Source organism: Hemitrygon akajei, chromosome 10 (genome assembly GCF_048418815.1).
Source record: "Hemitrygon akajei chromosome 10, sHemAka1.3, whole genome shotgun sequence".
NCBI classification, from domain to species: domain Eukaryota; kingdom Metazoa; phylum Chordata; class Chondrichthyes; order Myliobatiformes; family Dasyatidae; genus Hemitrygon; species Hemitrygon akajei.
Window position 1 is genome coordinate 4,476,214 of NC_133133.1, and position 27,254 is coordinate 4,503,467.

General features: G+C 41.4%; 1 protein-coding gene across 9 annotated transcripts in view; it reads right to left on the reverse strand.

Annotated features, from left to right (window-relative positions):
* Positions 1-27,254, reverse strand: part of atp11c (ATPase phospholipid transporting 11C) — a 198,870-nt gene that overhangs the window by 55,025 nt on the left and 116,591 nt on the right. For all 9 annotated transcript variants that reach the window (XM_073057768.1, XM_073057764.1, XM_073057765.1 and 6 more), the window contains 7 exons: positions 24,370-24,441; positions 13,983-14,056; positions 13,705-13,808; positions 10,465-10,646; positions 7,936-8,202; positions 5,420-5,594; positions 3,555-3,657 (listed from right to left, as the gene is read on the reverse strand). In XM_073057768.1, coding sequence (XP_072913869.1) covers positions 3,555-3,657; positions 5,420-5,594; positions 7,936-8,202; positions 10,465-10,646; positions 13,705-13,808; positions 13,983-14,056; positions 24,370-24,441 — 977 coding nt within the window. The remainder of the gene's footprint in view (positions 1-3,554; positions 3,658-5,419; positions 5,595-7,935; positions 8,203-10,464; positions 10,647-13,704; positions 13,809-13,982; positions 14,057-24,369; positions 24,442-27,254) is intronic.

The window sequence follows — 27,254 nt, forward strand, 5'->3', positions numbered from 1 at the left end:
TTTAATAAGTGAAACTACCTACATTATATTGTAGATATAATACCTACAATATTTCTACTTTATATAGGGTGTAAATTTATTATATCATTCCTGCTTTTACTATATGTTAGTGTTATTTTAGGTTTTATGTGTTATTTGCTTTGATTTGGTAGGTTATTTATTGGGTCTGGGAATGCTCAAAAAATTTTCCCATATAAATTAATGGTAATTGCTTCTTCGCTTTACCACATTTCGGATTACAAACAGATTCATAGGAACGCTCTACCTTTGGATTATGGGGGAACCTGTAATACATTTCGTATATTTTCCTCTGCAACAGATATAAATCTGACTGGCTTGTAGCTTCTTGCTGTCTAGCGTCCTTTACGAGTAGTGTTATATTTTCTACTTTTCTACCCCATAAGACCATGCACTAATCCAAGACATTTTGGAATTTTTTTCCTGTTGGATATCAAGGCCCCAAGTGAAAATGTGAAGAGGGTAACGGGTACGTGTAGAAGGGGTGGGCGAGGGGTAAGTGTAGGAGAACAGGGAAGAGGTAGCTAAATTTAGGTGCCAGACAGCATGTGGCCACCACAAAGAAGAGGAACCTTGCAACCAAAAGACAATGTGTTTGGCAAAGTATTTTGAGCTATATACCTATTTCGAGTGTTTTGCTTGCATCCATACCCATTCCAAGTATAACACTTGCGTCTATGCTTATTCCGAGTATTTCGCGTGCTTAGCTATGCAATAGCCAATCAGTTGACGGATTTGAATCGGTAACCATATTTGCGAATGTAGTACCCTGCTCTTGGGTATAAGTATTACCTTTGTAAACCGACAAATTGGGAGTTGGCTACCTTATGCCTGAAGTGTGTGGGGCTACGAACTCCTCTCTGAATAAAAACTGTTTCAGAGGTAATTTCGTGACTTTGGTGTTTTTCCTCAACTGAGCAGGTTAATAATTTCAGGTTGACACAAGGACAAAATCACTCTACAGGAATTTTTATGAAGTACAAGTACATTTCCATTGTGCCTTGCTACATCATTAAATATCTTGGTTAATCTTTTCCCTCATCTTTCTGGGAGTGCACCTGAACGACAGACTTGAGTGCAGCACCAACACAGAGGCTGTGTATAAGAAGAGCCAGAATTGCCCCTACTTCCTGAGGAGACAGAGGTCTTTTGGAGTGTGCAGGCCTCTCCTTCAACATCATCTACCAGTCTGTTGTCACCAGTACAATCATCTATGTGGTGATGTGCTGCGGCAATGGCATCCATGGTGTGATACCGACAGGTTCAATAAACTGATCTGAAAGGCTGGCTCTGTTATAGGAATCAAATTGGACACACTGGAGGCTGTGGTAGAAGAAAGGACCCTACGAAAATCCTGGTAATTCTGGTCAACTTTTCTTACATGCATGCCACCATGGCTGAACAGAGGAGCACTTTCAGTAATAGACTAAGACAGCTGTACTGCTCCAAAGAGGGTCATTCTTGCCCTCGGCCAATACACTCTATCATGAGTCAACCTAGAGTCAGGGAAGTGATGTTCCCCCTCCTGTTAGACTGTTAATAACCTCTGTTTACCTCTAACCTTTATTTAAGCTGTTTTATTTTTAAGGTAACTTTTTTTTTATTCTTTCTTACTTCTCTAATATTTGAATATCTGTGCACTTGTAATGCTACTGTGACACTGTAATTTCCTTTGGGATCAATAAAGTATCTATCCACCTTCTTCATCTTAGTTTGTTCATTCATTATCTGTCATGTCGTAGGACATGGGTGATACCAGTCTTATAACCATGATTATTCTTGGAAAATTCTATAGACTGATTGCCATTGGCTTCTTCTGGGCAGTGTCTTTACAAGATGGGTTATCCCAACCATTATCAATATTCTTCAGAGATTGTCTGCCTGGCATCAGTGGTCACATAACCAAGACTTGTGATATGCACCAGCTGCTCATACAACAATCCACCACCTGTTCCCATGGCTTCAGCTGACCCTGATCTGGGGAGGGCGGGGTGCTAAGCAGCTGCTACACCTTACCGAAGAGTGACCTACAGGATACCGGAGGGAAGGAGCACTTACGCCACCTTTGCTAGAGACGAATCTCCACGTGGCAACCCACCTTAATTAGTATCAAATAAAAATCCACCAATCATTGCCTTGATAATATGCAGATTATCCAAAGGCCTCAAGACAGATAGATAGATATATAATTTCCAAAATCAATCTGGTTTAACTTCACTGTAAAAATATATCCATCCTCAGTGATATCCATCACAAAGCTATTTGAACAGCTGAAAATGAAGGAGGCCTATAAATAGCAAACACGAGGAAATCTGCAGATGCTGGAAATTCAAACAACACACACAAAATGCTGGTGGAACACAGCAGGCCAGGCAGCATCTATAAGGAGAAGCACTGTTGACGTTTCGGGCCGAGACCCTTTGTCAGGACTAACTGAAAGGAAAGATAGTAAGAGACTTGAAAGTAGTGGGGGAGGGGGAAATGCGAAATGATAGAAGACCGGAGGGGGTGGGATGAAGCTAAGAGCTGGAAAGGTGATTGACAAAAGTGATACCGAGCTGGAGAAGGGAAAGGATCATGGGACAGGAGGCCTTGGGAGAAAGAAAGGAGGCGGGGGGGGGGGGGGGGGAAAGCACCAGAGGGAGATGGAGAACAGGCAAAAAACTACCGGTAAATATGTCAGGGATGGGGTAAGAAGGGGAGGAGGGGCATTAACAGAAGTTAGAGAAGTCAATGTTCATGCCATCAGGTTGGAGGCTACCCAGCCGGTATATAAGGTGTTGTTCCTCCAACCTGAGTTTGGATTCATTTTGACAGTAGAGGAGGCCATGGATAGACATATCAGAATGGGAATGGGATGTGGAATTAAAACGTGTGGCCACTGGGAGATCCTGCTTTTTCTGGCGGACCGAGCGTAGGTGTTCAGCAAAACGGTCTCCCAGTCTGCGTCGGGTCTCACCAATATATAAAAAGCCACACCGGGAGCACCGGACGCAGTATACCACACCAGCCGAATCACAGGTGAAGTGTCGCCTCACCTGGAAGGACTGTCTGGGGGCTGAATGGTGGTGAGGGAGGAAGTGTAAGGGCAGGTGTAGCACTTGTTCCACTTCACCTTTCCAGCTCTTAGCTTCACCCTACCCCGTCCAGTCTTCTCCTATCATTTCGCATTTCCCCCTCCCCCCACTACTTTCAAATCTCTTACTACCTTTCCTTTCAGTCAGTCCTGACGAAGGGTCTCGGCCCGAAACGTCGACAGTGCTTCTCCTTATAGATGCTGCCTGGCCTGCTGCGATCCACCAGCATTTTATGTGTGTTGTTTGTGGCCTATATATAGTGTTCTCAATAGAACTGCTTCCCTGTATTCCAATAACTGGCTTCAATAGACTAGCTCATTGGACTACATTTGTTGAAGGCATTATGTCAGTGGATGACAGTGAAAGCCATAGATGAAATCACAAATTATGTACATATAAGGTTGTTAACAGGTCAGTGATTACAAATTGTTCTGTTTTGACCTTTGATTGTTTTCTTACCAATTCCAACGTGTGCCTCCAGAACCATACTGACATCATTTGCCCCATCACCAATGGCTAAAGATATGGGTCGTTCTTTTGTGTTTTTCACCATTTTTACAATCTGAAATAAAAAGATGAAAAATTTATAATTTACATAATCAGAGTGATATAAATTCTATCATTTAACCTTAACTGCAATAGTTTTTCTGATCAAATTGATCTTGTAACAGAGTAGGTGGGAATAAAGTTGTAGCTTATTTTACACTCTGCTCACAGCAAACCAGAGACGCAGGAATAATGGACAGCAAATCTTTATAAACTGACTCATGGGAGCAAGAAGTGGATACCACAAGAGGGATTGTGTTGAGTGACTGCTGAGATTGGCTGATCTTGTAACTGGAACTGGATGGTAAAGATAATTTACCAAATAAATTATCTTCATTTGTGATGAAAATCTACTAACGAGAATAATTTGGTATCAACCATCACTTTCATTAATTCTGATGAACAGTCTTCACTGCCTGAAAAAAATGGGTGGAGGCAGATACTCTCAGGATATAGAAACAGCATCTAAACCAGGGTTTCCAACTTTTTTTTAATGCCATGGATCAATACCATTAAGCAAGGGGTCTGTGGACTCCATGTTGGAAACACCTAATCTAAACAAAAGCATGAGATTGCCAAATTATGGAGGCTATGGACCAAATATGAGTAAATGGGATTAGTGTAGATTAGTACAAAAGGTAGCATGGACTCGACACCTGAAAGGCCTCCTTCTGTGTTCTGGAAATTTATGACTCTATGGAGTTCTTCTAAATTATCAAGAAACAATTCTTACATGATTGCAAAGTAACATTGATAGTATCTCACGAAATGATAATCCATTTATTTCAGGATATCAAAGCCATCCAAGAAAATGGAGGCCAAATTTGTTGGCAAAAATCAGATATGAAAAGTCAAACGGGAATGTTGTAGACAAAGTGCCCACACATCCCCCAATCTCTTTGATCCACCACCATCATGCAGAACGTACAGGAGCATTGGAACTAGGCAAGCCAGACTGGATAACAGCTTCTTCCCTTTGGCTGTGAGACTAATGAATACCCTGGCACCAACAAGGTCTCGTCACTAGGTCAGCAAGCTGTTTACTGTATACCTGTGCTGCACACTACATGTACTTTGAATTATAATTTATTAACTTATTTATGGTAATATTTTGTTTTCTGTGCTGCGTGTGATATACATTTTTTGGGTGCACCATGGTCTGGAGGAATGTTGTTTCATCTTGGCTGTATATATGTAGTCAGATGACAATAATTTGAATTTGTAATTATAATAGGTAAAAAAAACACTTAAGACACTTGTGACAAACAATCCACCATATGATCATCAGATGAAGAGCTTTATTCTGCTAAATGTGACAGGAAGATACTCTAAATACACCTATTTTGAACAAAAGTATAAAGATCAAAGCACTTCTCTACTGGTGGTACTTATAGCAGGAATGGTGAAAAGGAATGCAAACTTCTGCAAATATGATAGAAAGATGACTTAAACATGTCTTAAAATGGAAGACAACTGTTGAAAGTAAGCAGGGAAAAACTGAAGACTATCAGAGGTCAAAAATAAAGATGTCTAACTGCCAACCAAAGATCTTTTCAATGTCACATTCACTGCATCTCCCAGCAGGGCACATCCAAATGCATCCTTATTCGTGGTTTCAAGATGGAAGTATGCAGATACTTATGGGTCTTTTAAATATATACTCTTAATATACTTTTGACAAATCACAAGTGAATTATATGGGGCTCCCCATGGGGATATAACAGAGGGATGAAAAGATAAATAGACAGACATTAAAGACTGGCAAAAATTCAGCATACCTGTGCTTTCTGTAATGGTGCCATGCGACAACAGAGGACAGCTGTACATCTCTGGCATATTTGTAACAATAGACTTTTGTAGTTACTCGAACCACCATCTTGGGTTGGTTTCAATATTAGCGACAGAGCAGCGCCGTCTATGATCAAGCCATATTGCTGCGTAACAGACCAACTTCTAGAACAGAAATTGTTGCAGGTATAATTTTAAACTGTGATGAATGGCACAATTCCAATAGAAAAGGTTTCCTCCCACCCAAAGCACGCCATAGCTGTGACCAAATTAGTGCGATCAACATAAACTTTGTTGCAGTTCATTGATTCTGCCACAAGATGCCAATGCACCTTACACATTGAGCCAGAATTTACTGAAGCCTTTCAATTGGAACAATCATAAGACTACACAGCATAGAACAATACAGCACAGTACAGGTCTCTCAGCTCACAATATTGTGCTGACTTTTTAACCTACTCTAAGATCAATTTAACCCTTCCCTCCCACATAAATCATTTTTCTATCATCCATGTGCCTATCTAAGGCTTTCTTAAATACCCTTAACGTATCTGCCTCTACCACCACCCCTGGCAATGTGTCCCACACACCCACCGCCCTATGTAAAGAACTTACCTCTGACATCCCCCTATACCATTAACCTTATCAACACAGAAGCAAAATTAGGCCATTTGGTACACCGAGCCTGCTCTGCTATTCCATCATGGCCAATTTGTTCTCCATCTCAACCCTATTCTTCTGCCTTCTTCCCAAAACTAATCAAGAACTTATCAACCTACCCAGTAACTTTGCTTCCACGGCCATCTGCGGCAACAAATTTCACTGATTCACCACACTCTAACTAAAGAACTTGCTCATCTTCGATCAAAAAGGCCGTCAATGTGTTCTGAGGCTGTGTCCTTTGATCCCAGACTCCTCCACTATAGGAAACATCCTTTCCATATTATAGCCCTTTCAATATTCGCTAAAGTAATCTGCAATAATCACTATAGATGTTGACATTTATGCCAAGTCTTTAAATGTTTATTTCTTAATTCACAATAAAGAAATCACTTCATGATTAAACATAAACACAAGAGATTCTGCAGATGCTGAAAATCCAGAGCGACACTCACACAAAATGCTGGAGGACCTCAGCAGCTCAGACATCTATGGAAATGAATAAACAATCAATATTTCAGACCTAGATCCTTCATCAGGACTGGAAAAGAAGGGGGAGGAAGCCAGAATAAAAAGATAGGGGGAGGGGCAGGAGGGCTAGCTAGAACATGATAGGTGAATTCAGGAGGGTGGGGGAGGGAACAAAGTAAGAAACTGGGAAGTGATAGGTGGAAAAGGTAAAGGGCTGGAGAAGGAGGAATTTTATAGGAGCAGAGAGTCATGATCAAGTTTCACCTAATTGATTTAAAAAAAAAGTAATATAGATGCTCCACAGGTGTATTATCTGATATAAAGATTCATAGATACGATAGGGCAAGTGACCAACAGCTTGGACAAAGAGGTTTTTGGGAATCACTTAAGGAAGCTCTGGAACTGAAAGACCTGGGAGATAAAGCACATTGGCCATTGATGGATCTCAGAAAGTAGAGTATTCATCTTAGAATAAACAAAGCTACTACCAGCAGCAGTTCCTACCTATTCAAGTATAATGTTGAACTTCAGTTAGGTTACATATACTAGATCTCAAATTGAGCAACACAAAATGCAGGGGGAATTCAGCAGGTCAGGCGGAATCTATGGAAATGAAAAAGCAGTTGCCGTTTCAGGCCGTGACCCTTTACCAGGACCTGGTGATTTCCTCCAGCACTTTCTGTGTGTTGCTCAAGATTCTCAACATTTGCAGAATCAATTGCTTTTGTTTACGTCTAACTTGCTAGACTGAAACAGGTGATTAAGACTTTCAGGGCAGCACAGTTGTGAAATGGTTAGTGTAATGCTATTAAAGCAGCAGCACACTGGGTTCAATTCACGCCTCCGTCTTTGCTGCGACTGTGTGGGTTTCCTCTGGATGCTCCAATTTCCCCCCACGTTCCAAAGACCTACAGGTTAGTAGGTTAATTGGTCATGTGGAAGCAATAGGGTGGTGTTGGCTTGTGGGCTGCAAGAGTTTGAAACTGTGCTGTATCTAAATAAAAGGATGGACCAATAGGATAGATAAACAAAATTCTGCCTGTCATCTACAAGGGGATATGATTTTGATGGGGCACTGGTTGAAAGTTCAAGTTGGTGTGGTCTTTCATTGATTCTATTATGGTGTTATTCTATTATGGATTTATTGAGTTTGCCCACAAAAAAATGAATTTCAGTGTTGATAATTGTAACCTATATGTACTTTGATAATAAATTTAATTTGAATTTTGAAATCAACTTTTTCAGTTAAAGTCTCACCTGACTGCAGCACTTTTGTGCAATACATCCTCCATTCAGTAGAATGTCAACTTCTATTTTTATGTTGAAGAATTTGGACTAAGTATTGACTTGGCAGAGATATCTCAAAAAGCCTTACCTTAAAAGGCTTGCAGAAGAACATCTTTTATCTTGGACAACCACTTTATGGAGCTCCAGTAATAGTTCGTGCACTTTCTCTGCGCCTCTTGCTCTATACTCCTCAATGTGTTTGGTTGTCAGCTCTAAAAGCTTCATATTGGTATGAAAAAGTCTGCAGGCAAAACATGTGGCCATTGCTGTTTCCATTTTGTCCCCTGTGAGCACCCAAACTTTCATACCTGCAGAATGCAAGGCTTCAATAGTTTCTGCAGCTTGTTCCTGGAGTCTAGACAGAGAAAACAGAAGAACAAACATTCAACATTTTATATGCAAAAATTGCACCCAGTAAAAAAAGAGTTTTCCCTTTAATAGACAAATATTTATGCCAAAAATCTCTGTAGTAGCAGGTTATGATACTTGTCCAACTTTGGTTTTTGGACAGTGCTTACCCATGGATTTTTCTCCAATAGCTACCTATGATAGAACGCAGATTCTGATTATTTACAGTATATATACAGGTGTCCCCCGCTTTACGCCACTTCGCTTTTACAAAAGACCTACATTAGTAACCTGTTCTCGCATTACAAAGAGGATTTTTGCTTTTACAAAAATTTTTCCCATATAAATTAATGGTTTTTCGCTTTACGCCATTTCAGCTTAAGAAAGGCTTCATAGGAACGCTCTACCTTTGTAAAGGGGGGGAGGGGGACACCTGTAAAAGCCAAAAAAAACTGCACTTTGCAGATCTGTCAGCCTCTGTGCACAGACAGAAAGTTAGAGATTCAGAACAACGACACCTTCAGAATTTTCATTCTAGCATCTTTTCCATAAATGCTGCTTCTCCAACCCTGTGAGCCTAGGTAGAAAGGATGATATTTCATAAAAGGTTAGTCATAGCAGAACAAGGGGCAATTTGAAAGTGAGATATAAAATTATGAGGGGAATATATATAGAATAAATGCAGGCAAGCCTTTTCAACTGAGGTTGAGTGAGACTAGAGCTCTAGGACATGAGTTAAGGGTGAAAGGTGAAATATTTAAGGGGAACACGAGAGGGATCCTTTTTTACTCAGAGGGTGATGAACAGTGTGGAATGAGTGCCAATAGAATGGTGGGTGCACATTCGATTTCCATATTGAAGAGAAATTTGGATAAATGCATAGATGAGAGTGGTATGAAGGGCTATGGTCCGGTGCAGATCGATGAGAACAGGTAGATTAATAATAACACACACACAAAATGCTAAGCAGCACCTACAGAAAAAAGTACAGCTGATATTTCAGGCTGAAATGTCGACTGTACTTTTTCCAAAGATGTTGCCTGGCCTGCTGAGCTCCTCCAGCATTTTGTGTGTATCGCTTGGATTTCCAGCATCTACAGATTTTCTCTTGTTTGAGGCAGATTAATAGTTCAGCATAGCCTATAAAGGCCATAGTGTTCTATGACTCTATGATAACCTGCTCCCTGATCTCTGTGTATATCTATGCCCCAGCTGACTACATCTGACTACCCTCCCCTCCTTTAAGGTCATTACTGTCATGCAGTAAGATTATCATAATTAGATCATTACTGGCTTGATTGTCCCTCACATTATGTCAGTTCCTGATTAAGCAAAGGTACTAACAATCCAAGGAGGAATATTTACTAAGTATATCCTGAAATAAGTTCAAAAATAATTGTTCATTAAATAAATAATTGAATGGATGACATGATGTTTGCTGCACACCACCTTCCACTTAACAATGAAGCAGTGCAGCAACTAAAGATGGAAATTTTCAAACAAGCTGCTGCATTTTAGTACTGGAATACTAACCTTAAATCAGTATTTTTCTAATTAGCAGCTACTCCTACAATTTAAATAAATAATATGATAAGTCTGTCAACCAACAGTGGCAGGGATGTTTACTCATAGCTTACAATGAAATGTTCTGGATTACTGTTGTCTGTGCCAATAAGTTTACAGTATCTCCAATCACAGGATGATGGCTTTGGGCAAAGCCAGGACTCAGATTCATTTACCACATGAACATGGAAACACACAGTGAAATGCGCTGTTTGCGAAAACAACCAACACAACCTAAGGATGTGCTGGGGGTAGCTCGCAAGTCTCACCACACTACGTTCAGCAGAACAACACAAACAACAACATAACAACAGCAAAACAAGCCCTGTTCTTCTCTAAGCACACAGACACAAATAAGCCTCCAATTCCAGGACAGGCCTCCAACCTCTAGTCCCTTGCTAAGACTCACAGAGCATTTGCTACTTCTATCCATTTGCCTTTGCTAGACATGCCAAGTCACTTTGGTAGATATTTAATCATCAACCATAATGGTACTGGTTGGTAGCCCCAAACACCAGAGCAGCCATTGACGCAAATGATGCATTACACTGTAAGCTTAAATCTTTTGATGTACAACTGCCAAATAAAGCTAATCTAAAAATGGTGGAACAAATATGTAATTGAGGTAAAGATATCCAAATACAAAGGCTGCTTGATTAGATTATACAGTTGGACAATAAACATAAATAATCTCTCAAAGACTTACTTGTCTTCCACAGCTGTTGCCCCAATTATATGCAAATCACTTTCTATACTTTCGTAAAGTTCAGCCAGTTTTTCTTCTCTGTCCTTTAGGGCCATTTTGGCAGCATGGAGCTGTGCACTGATCTGGTCATATTCGTCCTGAGCAAGTTCTTTATAAGCGACACAGAGTGTTCTTAAACCATCCTGAAATTATGCAATTGCAGCACAAGTCATCCAACAGGTACTATTTTTATCTAATGCTATCATATTTACATGATTCATAAATTTTATGCATTTATCTTTTGTTTAAATCTCTCATTTCAATGCATCTTGGGTAGTTCAAGATATACAGATTGGACACATAATAGAAATGTTTAAGTGCAAAAATCCTTTGATTTATGAAAAGGCAATCAGCAATGGAGTCCAAATGGAAAAATGACAAGTTTTTTTTCATCAGACTAGAATGAGAGGTCAGGGGTTAAGGGTGAAAGGTAAAATGTTTAAGGGGAACATGAGGAAGTATTTCATCAGAGGATGGTAAGAGCGTGGAATGAGCTGCTTGTAGAAGTGGTGAATGATAGTTCGATTTCAACATTTAATAAGAAATATGGATAGGTACATGGCTGGGAGAGGTATGGAGGGTTATAATTTGGGTGCAGGTCAATGGGACTAAGCAGATTAATCGTTCGGCATGGGCTGGATGAGCTGAAGGGATTGTTTCTGTGCTGTTACGTTTTGTGACTTTATCCTCAAAGATGTACACTTCGTCTTCACTCAATCTACAGCATTAGTGAACCATACAAGATTGTAGTCTCCAGTCTATGGCATGAACATCAATTTCTCTAACATCCAGTAACCAGTACATCCTCTTTTTGCTGTTGACACTAAACTGAGTGGAAAAGCACATTGAACAGAGGATGTGGAGAGTCTGCAGAGGGATATAGATAGGTTAAGTGAGTGGGCCAAGGTCTGGCAGATGGAGTACAACGTTGGTAAATGTTGGCCGCACCTGGAGTACTGTGTGCAGTTCTGGTCTCCATACTTGAGGAAGGATATACTGGCTTTGGAGGCAGTGCAGAGGAGGTTCAACAGGTTGATTCCAGGGATGAAGGGGTTAACCTATGAGGCGAGATTGAGTCGCCTGGGACTATACTGTGCCCGGGTTTAAGGTGCTGGGGAGTATGTACAGAGGAAATGTCAGATGTAAGTTCTTTACGCAGAGAGCAGTGAGTGCGTGGAATGGGCTGCTGGCAACAGTGGTGGAGGCGGATACAATAGGGTCTTTTAAGAGGCTTTTAGGTAGGTACATGGAGCTTAGTAAAATAGAGGGCTATAGGTAAGCCTAGTAATTTCCAAGGTAGGGACATGTTCAGCACAATTTTGTGGACCGCAGGGCCTGTATTGTGCTGTAGGTTTTCTATGTTTCTATGCTACTCTCTGGAATTCAGAAGAATGAGAGGGGATCTTATAGAAACATATAAAATTTTGAGAGGGATAGATAAGATAGAAGTAGGAAAGTTGTTTTCATTGGTAGGTGAGACTGGAACTAGGGGACATTGCCTCAAGATTCAGGGGAGAAGATTTAGGACCAAAGAGTGGTGAATCTGTGGAATTCTCTGCCCAGGGAAGCAGTTGAGGCTTCTTCACTAAATATATTTAAGAAACAGTAGATAGGTTTTTACACAGTAAGGGAATTAAGGGTTATGGGGAAAAGGCAGGTAGATAGAGCTGAGTTTATGGACAGATCAGCCATGATCTTATTGAATGGCGGGGCAGGCTCACTGGGCTGGATGGCCGACTCCTGCTTCTATTTCTTACGTTCTTATGCATGTTCTTTTTTCCCTCCTTATCCCAGTGTCTCCTATCATCTTGCCCTTCCCTCTCTATCTGCTTGTCACTCACAGCTTCTTTCTATCCATCCCCTCCTCACGTTCCTCACCTCATTCCATGGTTCACTACCTTCTCTGATCAGATTCCATCTTCAGCCCTTGTCAGTTCTATCTATTACCCCCAAGCTTCTTACATTATTCCCTCTTTCCTTCTCCCTCAGCTGCCTATCATGTTCTGCCCACCCTTCTACTTTTTATACAGGGTATCTCCCTTCTTTCCAGTCCTGATAAATTGCACCCCAAAATGTCGACTGTCCATTTCCTTCCATAGAAGCTGCTTGACCTGCTGAGTTCCTCCACCATTTTCTGTGTATTGCTTCAGATACCATCACCTAGTGTCTGAAGACTCTCAAGAGTCTTGAGATGTGGTGGTTTTCACTTTGATCAAAGAGATATTCAGTCAGAGCCACCTGGAAAGCCATTCAGCACAGGCACCTGCTAGTGCACTTCCCTCTAGCTCTATAAACTATTTCAGTTCCAGAATTACACTCAAACTATGCATGTAAGCTCTCTTATGTATTTATATTTATCGTGTTTCTTTTTTTAGTATTATGTCATTCATCTTATTGTTTTTTTTGTGTTGCATTGGAACCAGAGTAACAATTACTTAATTCTCCTTTACATTTGTGTACTAGAAATGACATTAAACAATCTGGAATCTTAAATCTTATCAATTGCCTTGAAAATAAATTTTAAACCAGTAACTTTCCAAGTCCAGGAAGGGGGAAATTGAATACTACAATAATAATAATTACTTTTCCAAATAACATTCTTCACACGTAACCAACATCATTGCTTCAATGGCATTTAAAAGCCTAAGGAATTTTTTGTTTCTGTCTGTTCCCTCCATCCCCAAACACCTGTCTAACCAGGAACCTGTTGCTTTCAATCTTGCATTTATCCATCAAGACATATTTAAAGTTAACTTACTGTTCTAGAATGGTGTGGGGGTGGGAGACGGAGAATTGCAAAATAAAAATCTGTAAAAGGCACCTTATAACTGAAGTAATCTATACCTGGAGTGACAAATGCAAAATACTGGAGGAACTCAGCAGGTCAGGCAGCATCTAGAGGCAGTCTGGCCAAGGAAATCTGACATTTCTGGCTAAGACTGGAAAGGAAAGGGGAAGAAGCCAGATTAAGGAAGGTGGGGGAGGGAGAGTACAAGCTGGCAAGTGATAGGTGAAACCAGGTGAGGGAGAAGGTAGGTGGGTGCGAGAGAGGAGATGAACTGAGAAGCCTCCTAAAAAGTTCCTAACATTTCATCTTATAATCAAAAGCATATAGTAAAGAACTGAAGAAATCACAAAACTAAATGTTAACTAACCATCAAGAACATCACAGAAAGACCACATTAGCACATTAGATCTTACCACTGCACTGTGTTCCACGTGCAGCTTTATTTCCTCTTGTTTTCCAGCATTCACCTTTGGAAAAACTGAGGAGTCTGCTCCCTTACAGAAAAGGAAAATTTTCCCTATTGTGAAAGAAAATAAAGTAATGGATAGGAACCAGAAATGAAAATAAAGAATATCTTAATGAAACTTTTCAAAATAATGCAGGACAATTCCTCATTTTGTACAAAGTTTTAAACACAGTAATTTATTAGGATATATGTAGAAACAGCTTTTACATTAAAAAAGCATACTACCTGTACGATCTTTCACAATCACACTCATGCGTCGACGAATAGAGTCAAAGCTAAGAATCTGCAGAAGTTCATACCTGTAACCAGAGGAAGCATTTATATTTTCCATCCCAGAAACATGATCACAACAGTTGACACACATACTTAAAAGTCAAATGAATTATCCAAGTACATAGATGTCACCGTATGCTACCTCAGATCATTTTCTTTCATTTATTTTTTTATTTATTTAAAGAAACAGTGCAGAACAGGCCCACGCAGCAATCGACCTATTTAACCCTAACCTAAACACAGGACAATTTACAATGATCAATTAACCTACTAACCAGTATACTTTTGAAATGTCAGAGGAAACCAGAGCACCCAGAGGAAACGCGTGCTCACGGGAAGAACATACAAACTTTCTAACAGAGGACACCAGAATTGAACTCTGAACTCCATTGCCCCATGCTGTAATACGCTATCTTGGCACCCTTCTTGCAGGCACTTACAGGAAAATTAAAGAACTACAGTTAAACTGAGTCTACCAATTGAAAAAAAATGTATGATTCCAAACTGAGGAAAATTCTTTTGGAGACAATGTCATCTGTCACAGCTCGCTCACCTCTTCCTAATGAGGGCAAGGATAGAGTTCTTTAGGCCTTCTATGTTGAAAGGATCATTTTTAATGACCTTTAGGAAGATTCTGCTACCATGCATTTTCCTCTCTTCTTCCCTTGAAGCATTCAAACAGGTCTGCTCCCTTTGCAAATTCCAGTGCAACCAACCAATTCTCTTCCCCATCCAAATTCCGGTTTGAGATGGTGCTACTTAAGGCATGCAGTAGCTTACTGGTAGTTGGAAGGTAAGAAATCCGAGTAATAAAATTACTATAACACCTTTTCTGAAGAAAATTGTGGTAAACCATCACCGCAAACAATGAAGAAGCAAGTGGAGTCGAAGCTGATTGGAAGGATGGGCCGTGTGGGTTCATTGCAGAGCTGAAGCTCAATGTGTTCATGATGGAGTCACAGACGGAGTTGGTGTCACTGTTGGAATTGGAGTGCAGTCAATGTGGAAGAGTTTTGTTGCCTGTCCACCTAACCTGAGCGAGAGGTTGGATTGCTCCAAATGAAGAGTAATTTGGTGAGATTGAGAATGGCTTCGGGTTAGGCGGCCCAAGTGTTTCGCTATGCCAGGGTCCAGGGTCCTAGATGAGGCAATACCCGGTGTATGGACAATTTAAACACCAGTCCAGGTAGACTGGAAAGCCTGAGTGGAGGCAAAGGTCGAGCCGGTTTCACTTGCTCTCCCATGATGTTCAGATAGATACTTTATTCATCCCCATGGGGAAATTCAACTTTTTTCCAATGTCCCATACACTTGTGGTAGCAAAACTAATTACATACAATACTTAACTCAGTAAAAAAAATATGATATGCATCTAAATCACAATCTCAAAAAGCATTAATAATAGCTTTTAAAAAGTTCTTAAGTCCTGGCGGTAGAATTGTAAAGCCTAATGGCATTGGGGAGTATTGACCTCTTCATCCTGTCTGAGGAGCATTGCATCGATAGTAACCTGTCGCTGAAACTGCTTCTCTGTCTCTGGATGGTGCTATGTAGAGGATGTTCAGAGTTATCCATAATTGACCGTAGCCTACTCAGCGCCCTTCGCTCAGCTACCGATGTTAAACTCTCCAGTACTTTGCTCACGACAGAGCCCGCCTTCCTTACCAGCTTATTAAGACGTGAGGCGTCCCTCTTCTTAATGCTTCCTCCCCAACACGCCACCACAAAGAAGAGGGCGCTCTCCACAACTGACCTATAGAACATCTTCAGCATCTCACTACAGACATTGAATGACGCCAACCTTCTTAGGAAGTACAGTCGACTCTGTGCCTTCCTGCACAAGGCATCTGTGTTGGCAGTCCAGTCTAGCTTCTCGTCTAACTGTACTCCCAGATACTTGTAGGTCTTAACCTGCTCCACACATTCTCCATTAATGATCACTGGCTCCATATGAGGCCTAGATCTCCTAAAGTCCACCACCATCTCCTTGGTCTTGGTGATATTTCACGATGGGGTGAGGGGAAGGCCACTGCACTGGATCGAAAGAAGCTGCAGAAAGTTGTAAAATTAGTCAGCTTCATCTTGGGTACTAGCCTCCGTAGTATCCAAGACATCTTCAAGGAGCAGTGCCTCAGCAAGGTGTGTTCACTATTAATGACCCCATCCCTCAGATTGCCCTCTTCTCATTATTGCTGTCAGGAAGAAGGTACTGAAGCCTCAAGGCACACACTCAGCAATTCAGGAACAGCTTCTTCCCCTTTGCCATCTGATTTCTAAATGGACATAGAATTCATGAACACTACCTCACTTTTATTATATCTGTTTTTGCACTATTTTAATTTAATTATTTAATATACATACATATGCTTACTGTATTTGATTTACTTATTTTTTTCTATATTATGATGTATTGCATTGTACTGCTGCTGCTAAGTTAAACAAATTTCACAACATATGTCAGTGATATTGAACCTGATTCTGATTCTATTATTTGCATGATTGGGTTTTTTTTTCTCTTTCTCTGTGCAGTGGTTTTGATTTTTTTTTTTAAAAATTGGGTTCTCTGGGTTTCTTGCTTTGTGGCTGCCTGTAATTGAAAATAAATATAATAATAAATGTTCTTTCAGACTTTGAAGCTTGAATTCAGGGAATTAAACATCATAATTTTTACTTTGCCCCTTTTTATCATCCAGGGACCCAAGCAGTCCTTTTAAGTGAAGCTGAAGTGCACTTGCATTTCTCCTAATCTAGTATTTTGAAGTTGGTACCTATGATGAAGTCAGCTCTGAAAGACTAGGCAGATAAGACCAACAGAGAAACCTAACTGCCAGGAAAGTGGTTTGGCAATGCAATCATGGAAAGCGAAGAGCATACCAAGGTTCAAAAGAAGTCATGGTTATCCACTGTAACCAAGGAAGACACTAGTTGTGAGGGCTACTTGTAACACTGGACACAGACGATTGAGAGAGTGGAACTGCCCCAATGCAATGGCTTTTCCATTTTAAAAGTTCTCCCACACAGCTCCCCTTTCATTGTTAGATATGACAGACAACCAAGACTCATTTTGTGGTCTCCTCTAAACTTGAGAAATCAATGTCAATAAGGTGACTACACTGCAAAAACCAAAACTGGTTAGTTCTGCTGAAAAGTGATTTATCATAAAACCAGTTCAGTGTTTTGCTTTCCAAGGTCGCTGCCTGATCTGCTGGGGATTTCCAGTAGTTAGGTTTCAGTAAAAGCTCTGACCTGCTTTTCAACTTTCCATACCTTTTGTCTGTTTTCTCGCTTTGCCCTACCCTGATGTTAGAAATATTTGACTTATTTCAACCCTCCCTACAACATTTCCCCCTCCCTTTGACAAGCATCTTTGATCTGTGGCGGGAAAGTCTAAGATCAGAGGGCACAGCTTCAGAATAGAAGGACATCCATTAGGAACAGCGATAAGGAGGAATTTCTTTAGGAAGAGAGCTGTGAATGTGCAGAATTCATTGCCACAGATGGCTGTGGAGGCCACGTCAATGGGCATATTTTATGCAGAGGTTGAGAGGTTCTCAATTAGTCACGAGCTCATCCACCTTATTCCAAATACTATGTGTATTTAAATACACCACCTTCAATCCTGTATAGTTTGCCCTTTTGAATTTTGCCTCTGTGGTGCAACTTAATTCTTTGCACTGTCTGCATTTGTATCCAATCACTGGCTTGTCCTTCCTTACATTCATATTACACCCATCATCAACTTAGAAACCTGCTGGCTCATCCTCAGCTTATCATACTGGTTCCCATCGCCCTGCCATATAAGTTTAAACCACTCCCAACAGCTTTAGCAACCTTGCCCGCACGGATATTGGTTCCCCACAGATTCAAGTGCAACCTGTCCCTTTTGTACAGGTCCCACCAGCCCCACAAGAAGTTGCAATTACCAAGAAATCTGAATCCCTGCTTCCTGCTCCAATTCTTCGGCCATGCATTTATCTGCCATCTCATTCTATTCCTAACCTCACTGTCGTGTAGCACAGGAAGCAATCCCAAGATTACTACCCTTGAAGCCCTGCTTCTCAGCTTCTATCCTAACTCCCTTTATTCTGTTTTCAGGGCCTCCTCCCTTTCTCCACCTATGTCGTTGGTACCAATGTGTACCACGACCTCTGGCTGTTCAAGCTCCCTATTGTGGACATGATCAGAAATATCACAGACCCTGATACCAGGGAAGCAATCTACCATCTGCGCTTCTTTTTCATGTCCACAGAATCATCTATCTGTCCCCCAAACTATATAATCCCCTATTACTGTTGCCAGCCACTTTAATTCCTTACCCTTCTGAGCCTCAGCTCATGTCAGTGCTAAGTTTTAATGGATATTGCATCATCAACTACAAGTGGCAGGGTGCAGGGATACCTGCAAGAAAAAGTTTGTAAACCCTTTGCAATTGCCTGGTTTTCTGCATTAATTACTCAAAATGTTGTCTGATCATCTGTCACAATGATAGACAGACATAATCTGCCTAAACAAGTAATAAACCCATCAAAGACATAATGGGCCAATGGGCTAACTCTGTTCCTGCATCTTCTGGTCAAACAATCGTACTTTTTATGTCTTTATTGGACCCATTGTTTAATCATTCACAGTCCAGGCTAGAAAAATATATGTTAACTCTTGTATTTAATAACAAGTAGAACTTCCTTTAGCAGCAATAATCCCCAAATGTTTCCTGTAGCTGCTCATCAGATTTGCACAACAGTGAGGAGAAATTTTAGACCATTCCGCCATACATAGAAAACCTACAGCACATTACAAGCCCTTCGACTCACAAAGCTGTGCCGAACCTGCCCTTATCTTATAAATTACTTAGTGGTACCCATAGCCCTCTATTATTCTGAGCTTCATGTACCTGTCCAGGAGTCTCTTAAAAGACCTTTTCATATCGGCCTCCACCACCGTTGCCAGCTGCCGCTTCCACGCACTCGCTTCCAGGCACTCACCACTCTCTGCGTAAAAAACTTACCCCTGACATCTCCTTTGTACCTACATCCAAGCACCTTAAAACTGTGCCCTCTCATGCTAGCCATTTCAGCCCTGGAAAAAAATCCTCTGACTATCCTCTTATCATCTTATATATGTCTATCAGGTCACCTCTCATCCTCTGTCACTCCAAGGAAAAAAGGCCGAGTTCACTCAACCTAATCTCATAAGGCATACACCCCAATCCAGGCAACATCTTTGTAAATCTCCTCTGCACCCTTTCTATGGTTTCCACATCCTTCCTGTAGTGAGGCGACCAGAACTGAGCACAGTACTCCAAGTGGGGTCTGACCAGAGTCCTATATAGCTGCAACATTACCTCTCGGCTCCTAAATTCAATTCCACGATTGATGAAGGCCAATACATAGTACGTCTTCTTAACCACAGAGTCAACCTGTGCAGCTGCTTTGAGTGTCCTATGGACTTGGACCCCATGATCCCTCTGATCCTCCACACTGCCAAGAGTCTTACCATTAATACTATGTTCTGTCATCACGTTTGATCTACCAAAATGAACCACCTCACACTTATCTGGGTTGAGCTCCATCTGCCACTTCTCAGCCCAGTTTTGCATCCTATCAATGTCTCACTGTAACCTCTGACAGCCCTCCACACTATCCACAACACCTCCAACTTTTGTGTCGTCAGCAGATTTACTAACCCATCCCTCCACTTCCTCATCCAGGTCATTTATAAAAATCACGAAGAGTAGGGGTCCCCCAGAACAGATCCCTGAGGCACACCACTGGTGACCGACCACCATGCAGAATATGACCCGTCTACAACTACTTTTTGCCTTCTGTGGGCAAGCCAGTTCTGGATCCACAAAGCAATGTCCACTTGGATCCCATGCCTCCTTACTTTCTCAATAAGCCTTGCATGGGATATCTTATCAAATATCTTGCTGTAATCCATGTACACTACATCTACTGCTCTACCTTCATCAATGTGTTTAGCGACATCCTCAAAAACTTCAATCAGGCTCGTAAGGCACGACCTTCCTTTGACAAAGCCTAATCATATTATGCCTCTCTAAATGTTCATAAATCCTGCCTCTCAGGATCTTCTCCATCAATTTACCAACCACTGAAGTAAGACTCACTGGTGTATAATTTCCTGGGCTATCTCTACTCTTTGTCTTGAATAATGGAACAACATCCGTAACCCTCCAATCCTCTGGAATCTCTCCCGTTCCCGTTGATGATGCAAAGATCATCGCCAGCGGTTCAGCAATTTCCTCCCTCGTCTTCCACAGTAGCCTGGGGTATATCTCATCTGGTCCCGGTGACTTAACCAACTTGATGCTTTCCAAAAGCTCCAGCACATCCTCTTTCTTAATATCTACATATTCAAGCTTTCTAGTCTGCTGCAAGTCATCCCTACGATCGCCAAGATGCTTTTCCGTAGTGAATACTGATGCGAAGTACTCATTAAATACTTCTGCTATCTTCTTTGGTTTCATACACACTTTTCCACTGTCACACTTGATTGGTCCTATTCTCTCACATCTTATCCTCTTGTTCTTCACATACTTGTAGAATGTCTTAGGGTTTTCCTTAATCCTGTTCGCCAATGCCTTCTCATGGCCCCTTCTGGCTCTAATTTCTTTCTTAAGCTCCTTCCTACTAGCCTTATAATTTTCTGGATCTGTCATGGGCAAAGTACTGCAGAGTATAACATCGGTAGCTGAGCGAAGGGCGCTGAGTAGGCTACGGTCAATTATGGAAAACCCTGAACATCCTCTACATAGCACCATCCAGAGACAGAGAAGCAGTTTCAGCGACAGGTTGCTATCGATGCAATGCTCCTCAGACAGGATGAAGAGGTCAATACTCCCCAACGCTATTAGGCTTTACAATTCAACCGCCAGGAGTAAGATTTGTTAAAGTGCCGGGGTTGATTGTATTTAATGTATTTAAGTAAACTACTTAAGAACTTTTTAAAAGCTATTATTAATGCTTTTTGAGAGAGTGATTTAGATGCATATCATATTTTTACTAAGTATTGTATGTAATTAGTTTTGCTACAACAAGTGTATGGGACATTGGAAAAAATGTTGAATTTCCCCATGGGGATGAATAAAGTATCTATCTATCTATCTATCTATCATTACCTAGTTTTTTGAACCTTTCATAAGCTCTTCTTTTCTCCTTGACTAGATTTTCAACAGCCTTTGTACACCATGGTTCCTGTACCCTACCATCCCTTCCCTGTCTCACTGGAATGTACCTATGCAGAACCCATGCAAATATCTCCTGAACATTTGCCACATTTCTTCCATACATTTCCCTGAGAACATCTATTCCCAATTTATACTTCCAAGTTCCTTCCTGATAGCCTCATATTTCCCCTTACTCCAATTAAACACTTTCCTAACTTGTCTCTTCCTATCCCTCTCCAATGCTCTGGTAAAGGAGATAGAATTGTGATCACTATTTGCAAATTGCTCTCCCACTGAGAGATCTGAGGTCTTCTTGTAGGCTTATCTACATATTGTGTCAAGAAACCTTCTTGAACACAGCTAACAAACTCCACCCCACCCCATCTAAACCCCCCGCTCTAGGGAGATGTCAATCAATATTTGGGAAATTAAAATCTCCCACCACGACAACCCTGTTATTATTACACCTTTCCAGAATCTGTCTCCCTATCTGCTCTTCGATGTCCCTGTTACTATTGGGTGATCTATAAAAAAACATCCAGTAGAGTTATTGACCCCTTCCTGTTTCTAACTTCCATCTGTAGACTCTGTAGACAATCCCTCCATGCCTTTGTCCTTTTCGCAGCCGTGACACTATCTCTGATCAACAGTGCCACGCCTCCAACTCTTTTGCCTCCCTCGCTGTCCTTCTGAAACATCTAAAGCGTGGCACTTGAAATAATCATTCCTGCCCCTGAGCCATCCAAGTCTCTGTAATGATCAGAACATCAATGCTCCAAGTAATGATCCATACTCTATGTGCATCCACTTTATTCATAATACTCCTTGCATTAAAATAGGCACATCTCAAACCATTGGTCTGAGTGCATCCCTTCTCTACCACCTATCATTTTCGCACTGTCTCCAAGCTTTCTCTATTTGTGCGCCAACTGCCTCTTCCTCCGTCTCTTCAGTTTGATTCCCACCCCCCCCAGCAATCCTAATTTAAACACTCCCCAATAGCCTTAGTAAACCTCCCTGCCAGGATAATGGTCCCCCGGGATTCAAGTGGAACTCGTCCTTTTTTTGCAGATCACTCCTGCCCCAAAAGAGGTCCCAATGATCCAGAAATTTGAATCCCTGCACCCTGCTCCAATCCCTCAGCCACACCTCACTCTATTCCTATACTCACTGTCACGTGGCACAGGCAGTAATACTGAGATGACTACCTTTGTGGTCCTGCTTCTCAACTTCTTTCCTAACTCCCTGTAGTCTGCTTTTAGGACCCCCTCCCTTTTCCTGCCTATGTCATTGGTACCAGTATGTGCCATGACCTCTGGCTGTTCTCCTTCCCACTTCAGGATATTGTGGATGCAATCAGAAACATCCTGGACACTGGCACTTGGGAGGCAAAGTAGCATCTGTGCTTCTTTCCTGCATCCACAGAATCACCTATGTGACCCCCTATCACTGCTGCTATCCTCTTCCATTTCCCTACCCTTCTGAGCCATAGGGCCAAACTACAAAAACAGTTTCAGTTCATCAATATTTCTGGGAGACCTTGCATGAACAACCCTCTTCAGGTAATGCCACAACATCTCAATTGGTTTAAAATCTTGACTCTGACTTGGCTATTCCAAACACAAACAAATTTTCTTCTTTTTAAAACCATTCTGTTGTTGATTTACTCTTGTGTTTCAGATCATTGTCTTGTTGCATCATTCAACTTCTACTAACTTCAGGTGATGGACTGCTATCCTGACATTCTCCTGTAAAATGTCTTGATTTAGTTTTGAATTCATTGTTTCCTGAATGACTGCAAGCTGACCAGGTCCTGAGGCAGCAAAGCAACCTGAAACCAGGATGCTCCTTTAACCATGTTTCACAGTTGGGATGAGGTTTTGGTGTTGGTGTGTGGTACCTTTTTTCCTCCAAACATAGCAATGCGCACTTCTGCCAAAAAATTCAGCTTTTGTCTCATCTGTCCAAGAAGCATTGTAGAACATCCAGAATGTCTTTTGCAAACATGAGACATGCAGCAATGCTTTTTTGGAAAGCAGTGGCTTTGGCTGTGTTGTCCTTCCATGAACACCATTCTTGTTCAATGTTTTTCTTATAGTGGATACATGAACAGAGACTTTAGCAAGTTCTAGAGATTTCTGCAGGTCTTTTGCTGTTACACTTGGGTTCTTTTTCACCTCCTTCAGCACAGCAGGTTGTGCTCTTGGTATGATCTTTGCAGGACACCCACTCATAGGAAGAGGAGCAACTGTACTGAATTTCCTCCATTTGTAGACAATTTCTCTTATTGTGAGCTGATCAACACTCAGGTCTTTAGAAATACTTTTGTAGCCTTTTCCAGCTTCATGCATCTCTACAATTCTTCTCAGGTCCTGGTAAAGTTGTTTTGATCGAGGCATGGTGCACATAAACAGATCTTTCTTGAGAAGAGCAGGCTGTATCAGAAACCTGGCTTTGTGTGTCCTTTTTACAGGGCAGGGCACCTCTCCAACCCACACCTCCAAATAGGAACACCTGACTCCAAATAGCTTTTGCAGAAGGTATTACCCCAGAGGTTCACCTACTATTTTGAATCTAGACTGTGATTGTTTAAATGGTGTACTTGATATTGATAGTACAATTGTTTGTGTGTTATTAGTTTAGGCAGATTGTGTTTGTCACGAACCAGCTAATTGCAAAGGGTTCACAAACTTTTTCTTGCAATTGTACATATCCTCCAAAGGAGGTGTAAGGCGCTCCTTCCCTTTGCTAGCCTGCAGGTCACCCTTGGACGCCTGTCTTGTCCCCCTCCCTGAACGGCGTCACACAGAGCCATGGGAGTAGATGTGAATGGTCTTATGAGCAGCTGGTGGATATCACACGTCTCGGTGATGTGACCACTGAAGCAGGCAATCTCTGAAGACTACTGGTAATGGCTGGGGTCACCCATCTTGCAAAGGCACTGCCTAGAAGGCAATGGCAAACCACTTCTGCAGAAAAAGTTGTTAAGAACAATTATGGTCATGAGACCATGATTGCGCACGTCATACTACATGGCACAAGATGATGATTATCAATTATTAAAATCAATTCACATTGAATGAAAGAAATACAAACTAGTTAAATAATACGGTTTACAAAAATGTAAAAATTTCACAAAGAGAAGGAAATACATACATTTCAATTTCTTTGTCTCTGTTCTGAACTTTCATCCAGTTTTTCTCCTGTCCTTTGAAGGTGAAGCCCAACCTATTATGGAAAATAAACAAGTGTTTTCTTGGTAAACAAGGAAGATTAAGCCTCTGAACTACTAACAAAGTCAGAACACTGTATATTATGTATGATCGTTACGATCATTCTGACTTCTGTCTTTGTCCAATAGTACAAAGTAAGATTGAGGCTCTACAGTTTTTACTGATACCGTGCAGGCATCACTATTCATGTCATCTTCAACGAGTTCAGATGACTACCTATTCTTGAAGCTGTCAGAAATGGACAAGTTTATATATCTATAACATTAACTGTTCATCACACTCTCTTCAAATACAATCCAATTTTCTGAGTATTTCCAGCATCTTTCTTGTTCAGATTTCCACAGTGTCCGCATTCTGCGTCTCAATTCGAGCACCGTTTCCTCTCTCTCCATTCCTTTTGTCATTTTCTCCTACGTACACTCCAGATCCAGTAATTTCTCTCTCCATTTGGTACATTTGATACTGAATCAACTGCAGCATTTAGAAAACTTTGCCATATTTTCTCAGTATTAAGGTGTGGCCACTTGGCTGGTTTTGGCCTGAGATGCCACAGCAAGGCACCATGGTAGTGTAGCACAACTTTTACAGCTCAGGGCATTCTGGATTTCAGAGTTTAATTCTGGCGCTGTCTGTAAGGAGGTTTGCTCAGTTTCCTTGTGACCATGTGGCTTTTACTTGGGTGCTCCGCTTCCCTCCCAAATTCCAAAGATGTACTGATTATTAGTGTTACGCCTGTGCTTCCCCCCCACCCCTCCTTTTTGAGAATCGCAAGATCGCTATTAAGTCAGGTCAGGAGACCCAGGAAATGAGAGAAAGACATGCAGAATCCACAAAGAGTTTGGAATGTGTCCTGGCCTCCGAAAGGCGGAACCATTGATAACGGCTATTGTCTCTTGGAGACGGAATTGTGTATTGAGCACTGTACGATTCATCGAAGCCCCCAGGCAATGAACCGAGTGGGGTTGGTGGAGGGATTGCATCATCCCAACCTGATTGACATCTGAGACCCTCTGAGTCAGGATAAAAGAGGGTCTGGAGAACAGCCCCTTCAGACGCACCAGAAGAAATGCTAGAACTCCTGTAACAGCGTAATAGCGAAAGCCGGTGGAAAAGCCCACGTGCGTCCTTTTCCATTTGCCTCGGAATTGGTGGGCCTTTACCACGGAAGCACGGCTTTAGCTAACAACAAAGGCCCCCAATGACTCTCGAAGGTTTGACATCATAAAAGGAATGGGCAAGTTAAACCTCCTACTTTCTCTCCAACCAAAAGCTGCAGCTTGAATGAACTAAAGTGACTTTTATATTTCCAAAGGACAATACATTATCCCCTAGGCAACGATAGAGCTATTTCTTATTGATTATTATTATACCTGCGCTTTTAGATTTAGTATTGACGACGTATATTATATGTATGTTTGCATTGATATTATTTTTGTGTATTTTTATCAATAAATACCGTTAAAAATAGTACCATCAGACTTCAACGGACCTCTCTATCTTTGCTGGTAAGTGACCCAGTTACGGGGTACTTAACATTAGGTAAACTGAAGTTTGTAAACTGTCCTATGATTAGGCTAGAGTTAAAAAGGTGGGTCGTTGGGCAGTGTGCTTCAGCGACCCACTGGAAGGGCCTGTCCTGCAAGCTATCTCCAAACAGATAAATATACATTGACTCATTTATTTTTCTCCATAGACGCTGCCTCACTTGCTGAGTTCCTCTAGCATTTTGTGTGTGTAGGTCATCGAGTTTATGCTAGCTCTCAGAATATATTGCTGTTAATCCCATTCACTGCTATCTTTGCTCCCAGGTAACTTGCATTCTTTCACACACCCATCAACATTCCCACTTTTCCTGCCACCTATCTACGTGGGTAACTTACAGAAGTCAAGCAAGCAAACAAGCAGCCAGTAAGTCTGGGATGTGAGACAACCCTGCAGTTATCCACAAGGTCACAGAGTAGATGTGCAAACTGCGCACAGAGCACCCAAGCTCAGGATCAAACCTGGATCCAGGTTACGGTAGCACAAGCAATTTACAGCACCAGCAATCACCATTCAGGACTCATTCAGTGCTGCTGTCCATAAGGAGTCTGTATGTTCTCTGCATGATCACATGGCTTTCCTCTGGGTTCCTGTTTTCCACCCACGTTCCAAAGATGTACACATTAGTAAGTTGTGGGGAGAAAATTCAAATATCAGAGGTGCAGAGGGACTTAGGAGTCCTTGTGCAAGACTCCCAGAAGGTTAATTCACAGGCTGAGTGTGTGGTAAATAAAGCGAATGCAATGTTGGCATACAATTCGAGGGGAGTAGAATATAAAACAACAAGCTGCACCACAACTGGTCTGCACAATGTCAGATATTCTCTCCACCATGCCTTCTCTGCAACTTAAAGCACGTTTTCTTCCTCCTAGTCCAAATGAAGGGTCAGCAACCTTAAGTGATAACTCCATTTCTCACTGCAAATGCTCCCTGAACTGCTGAACATTCCCAGCAATTTTTTAGTTTTAATCTCAAATTGCATATTGACCGTAAACTCTAAGCCTCTAAGCCTCCTGCTTTCAGTATATTTTTCTACCATGATAATTACACCATCAATCATCTACCAGCCTCGATTAAAGAAAATTCCTGTGTGAATTGACTAGGCACAAAGATGTGCCATAATCAGTGAATCACCCTTGTACTGGCTACGAATACAGTAAATGCAGTCATTTTGGTGCCCTGGATGACAAAGAACGTCAAGTATAATAGATACAGTTCATTCAATCACAAACAAGAGAAAATCTGCAGATGCTGGAAATCCAAGCA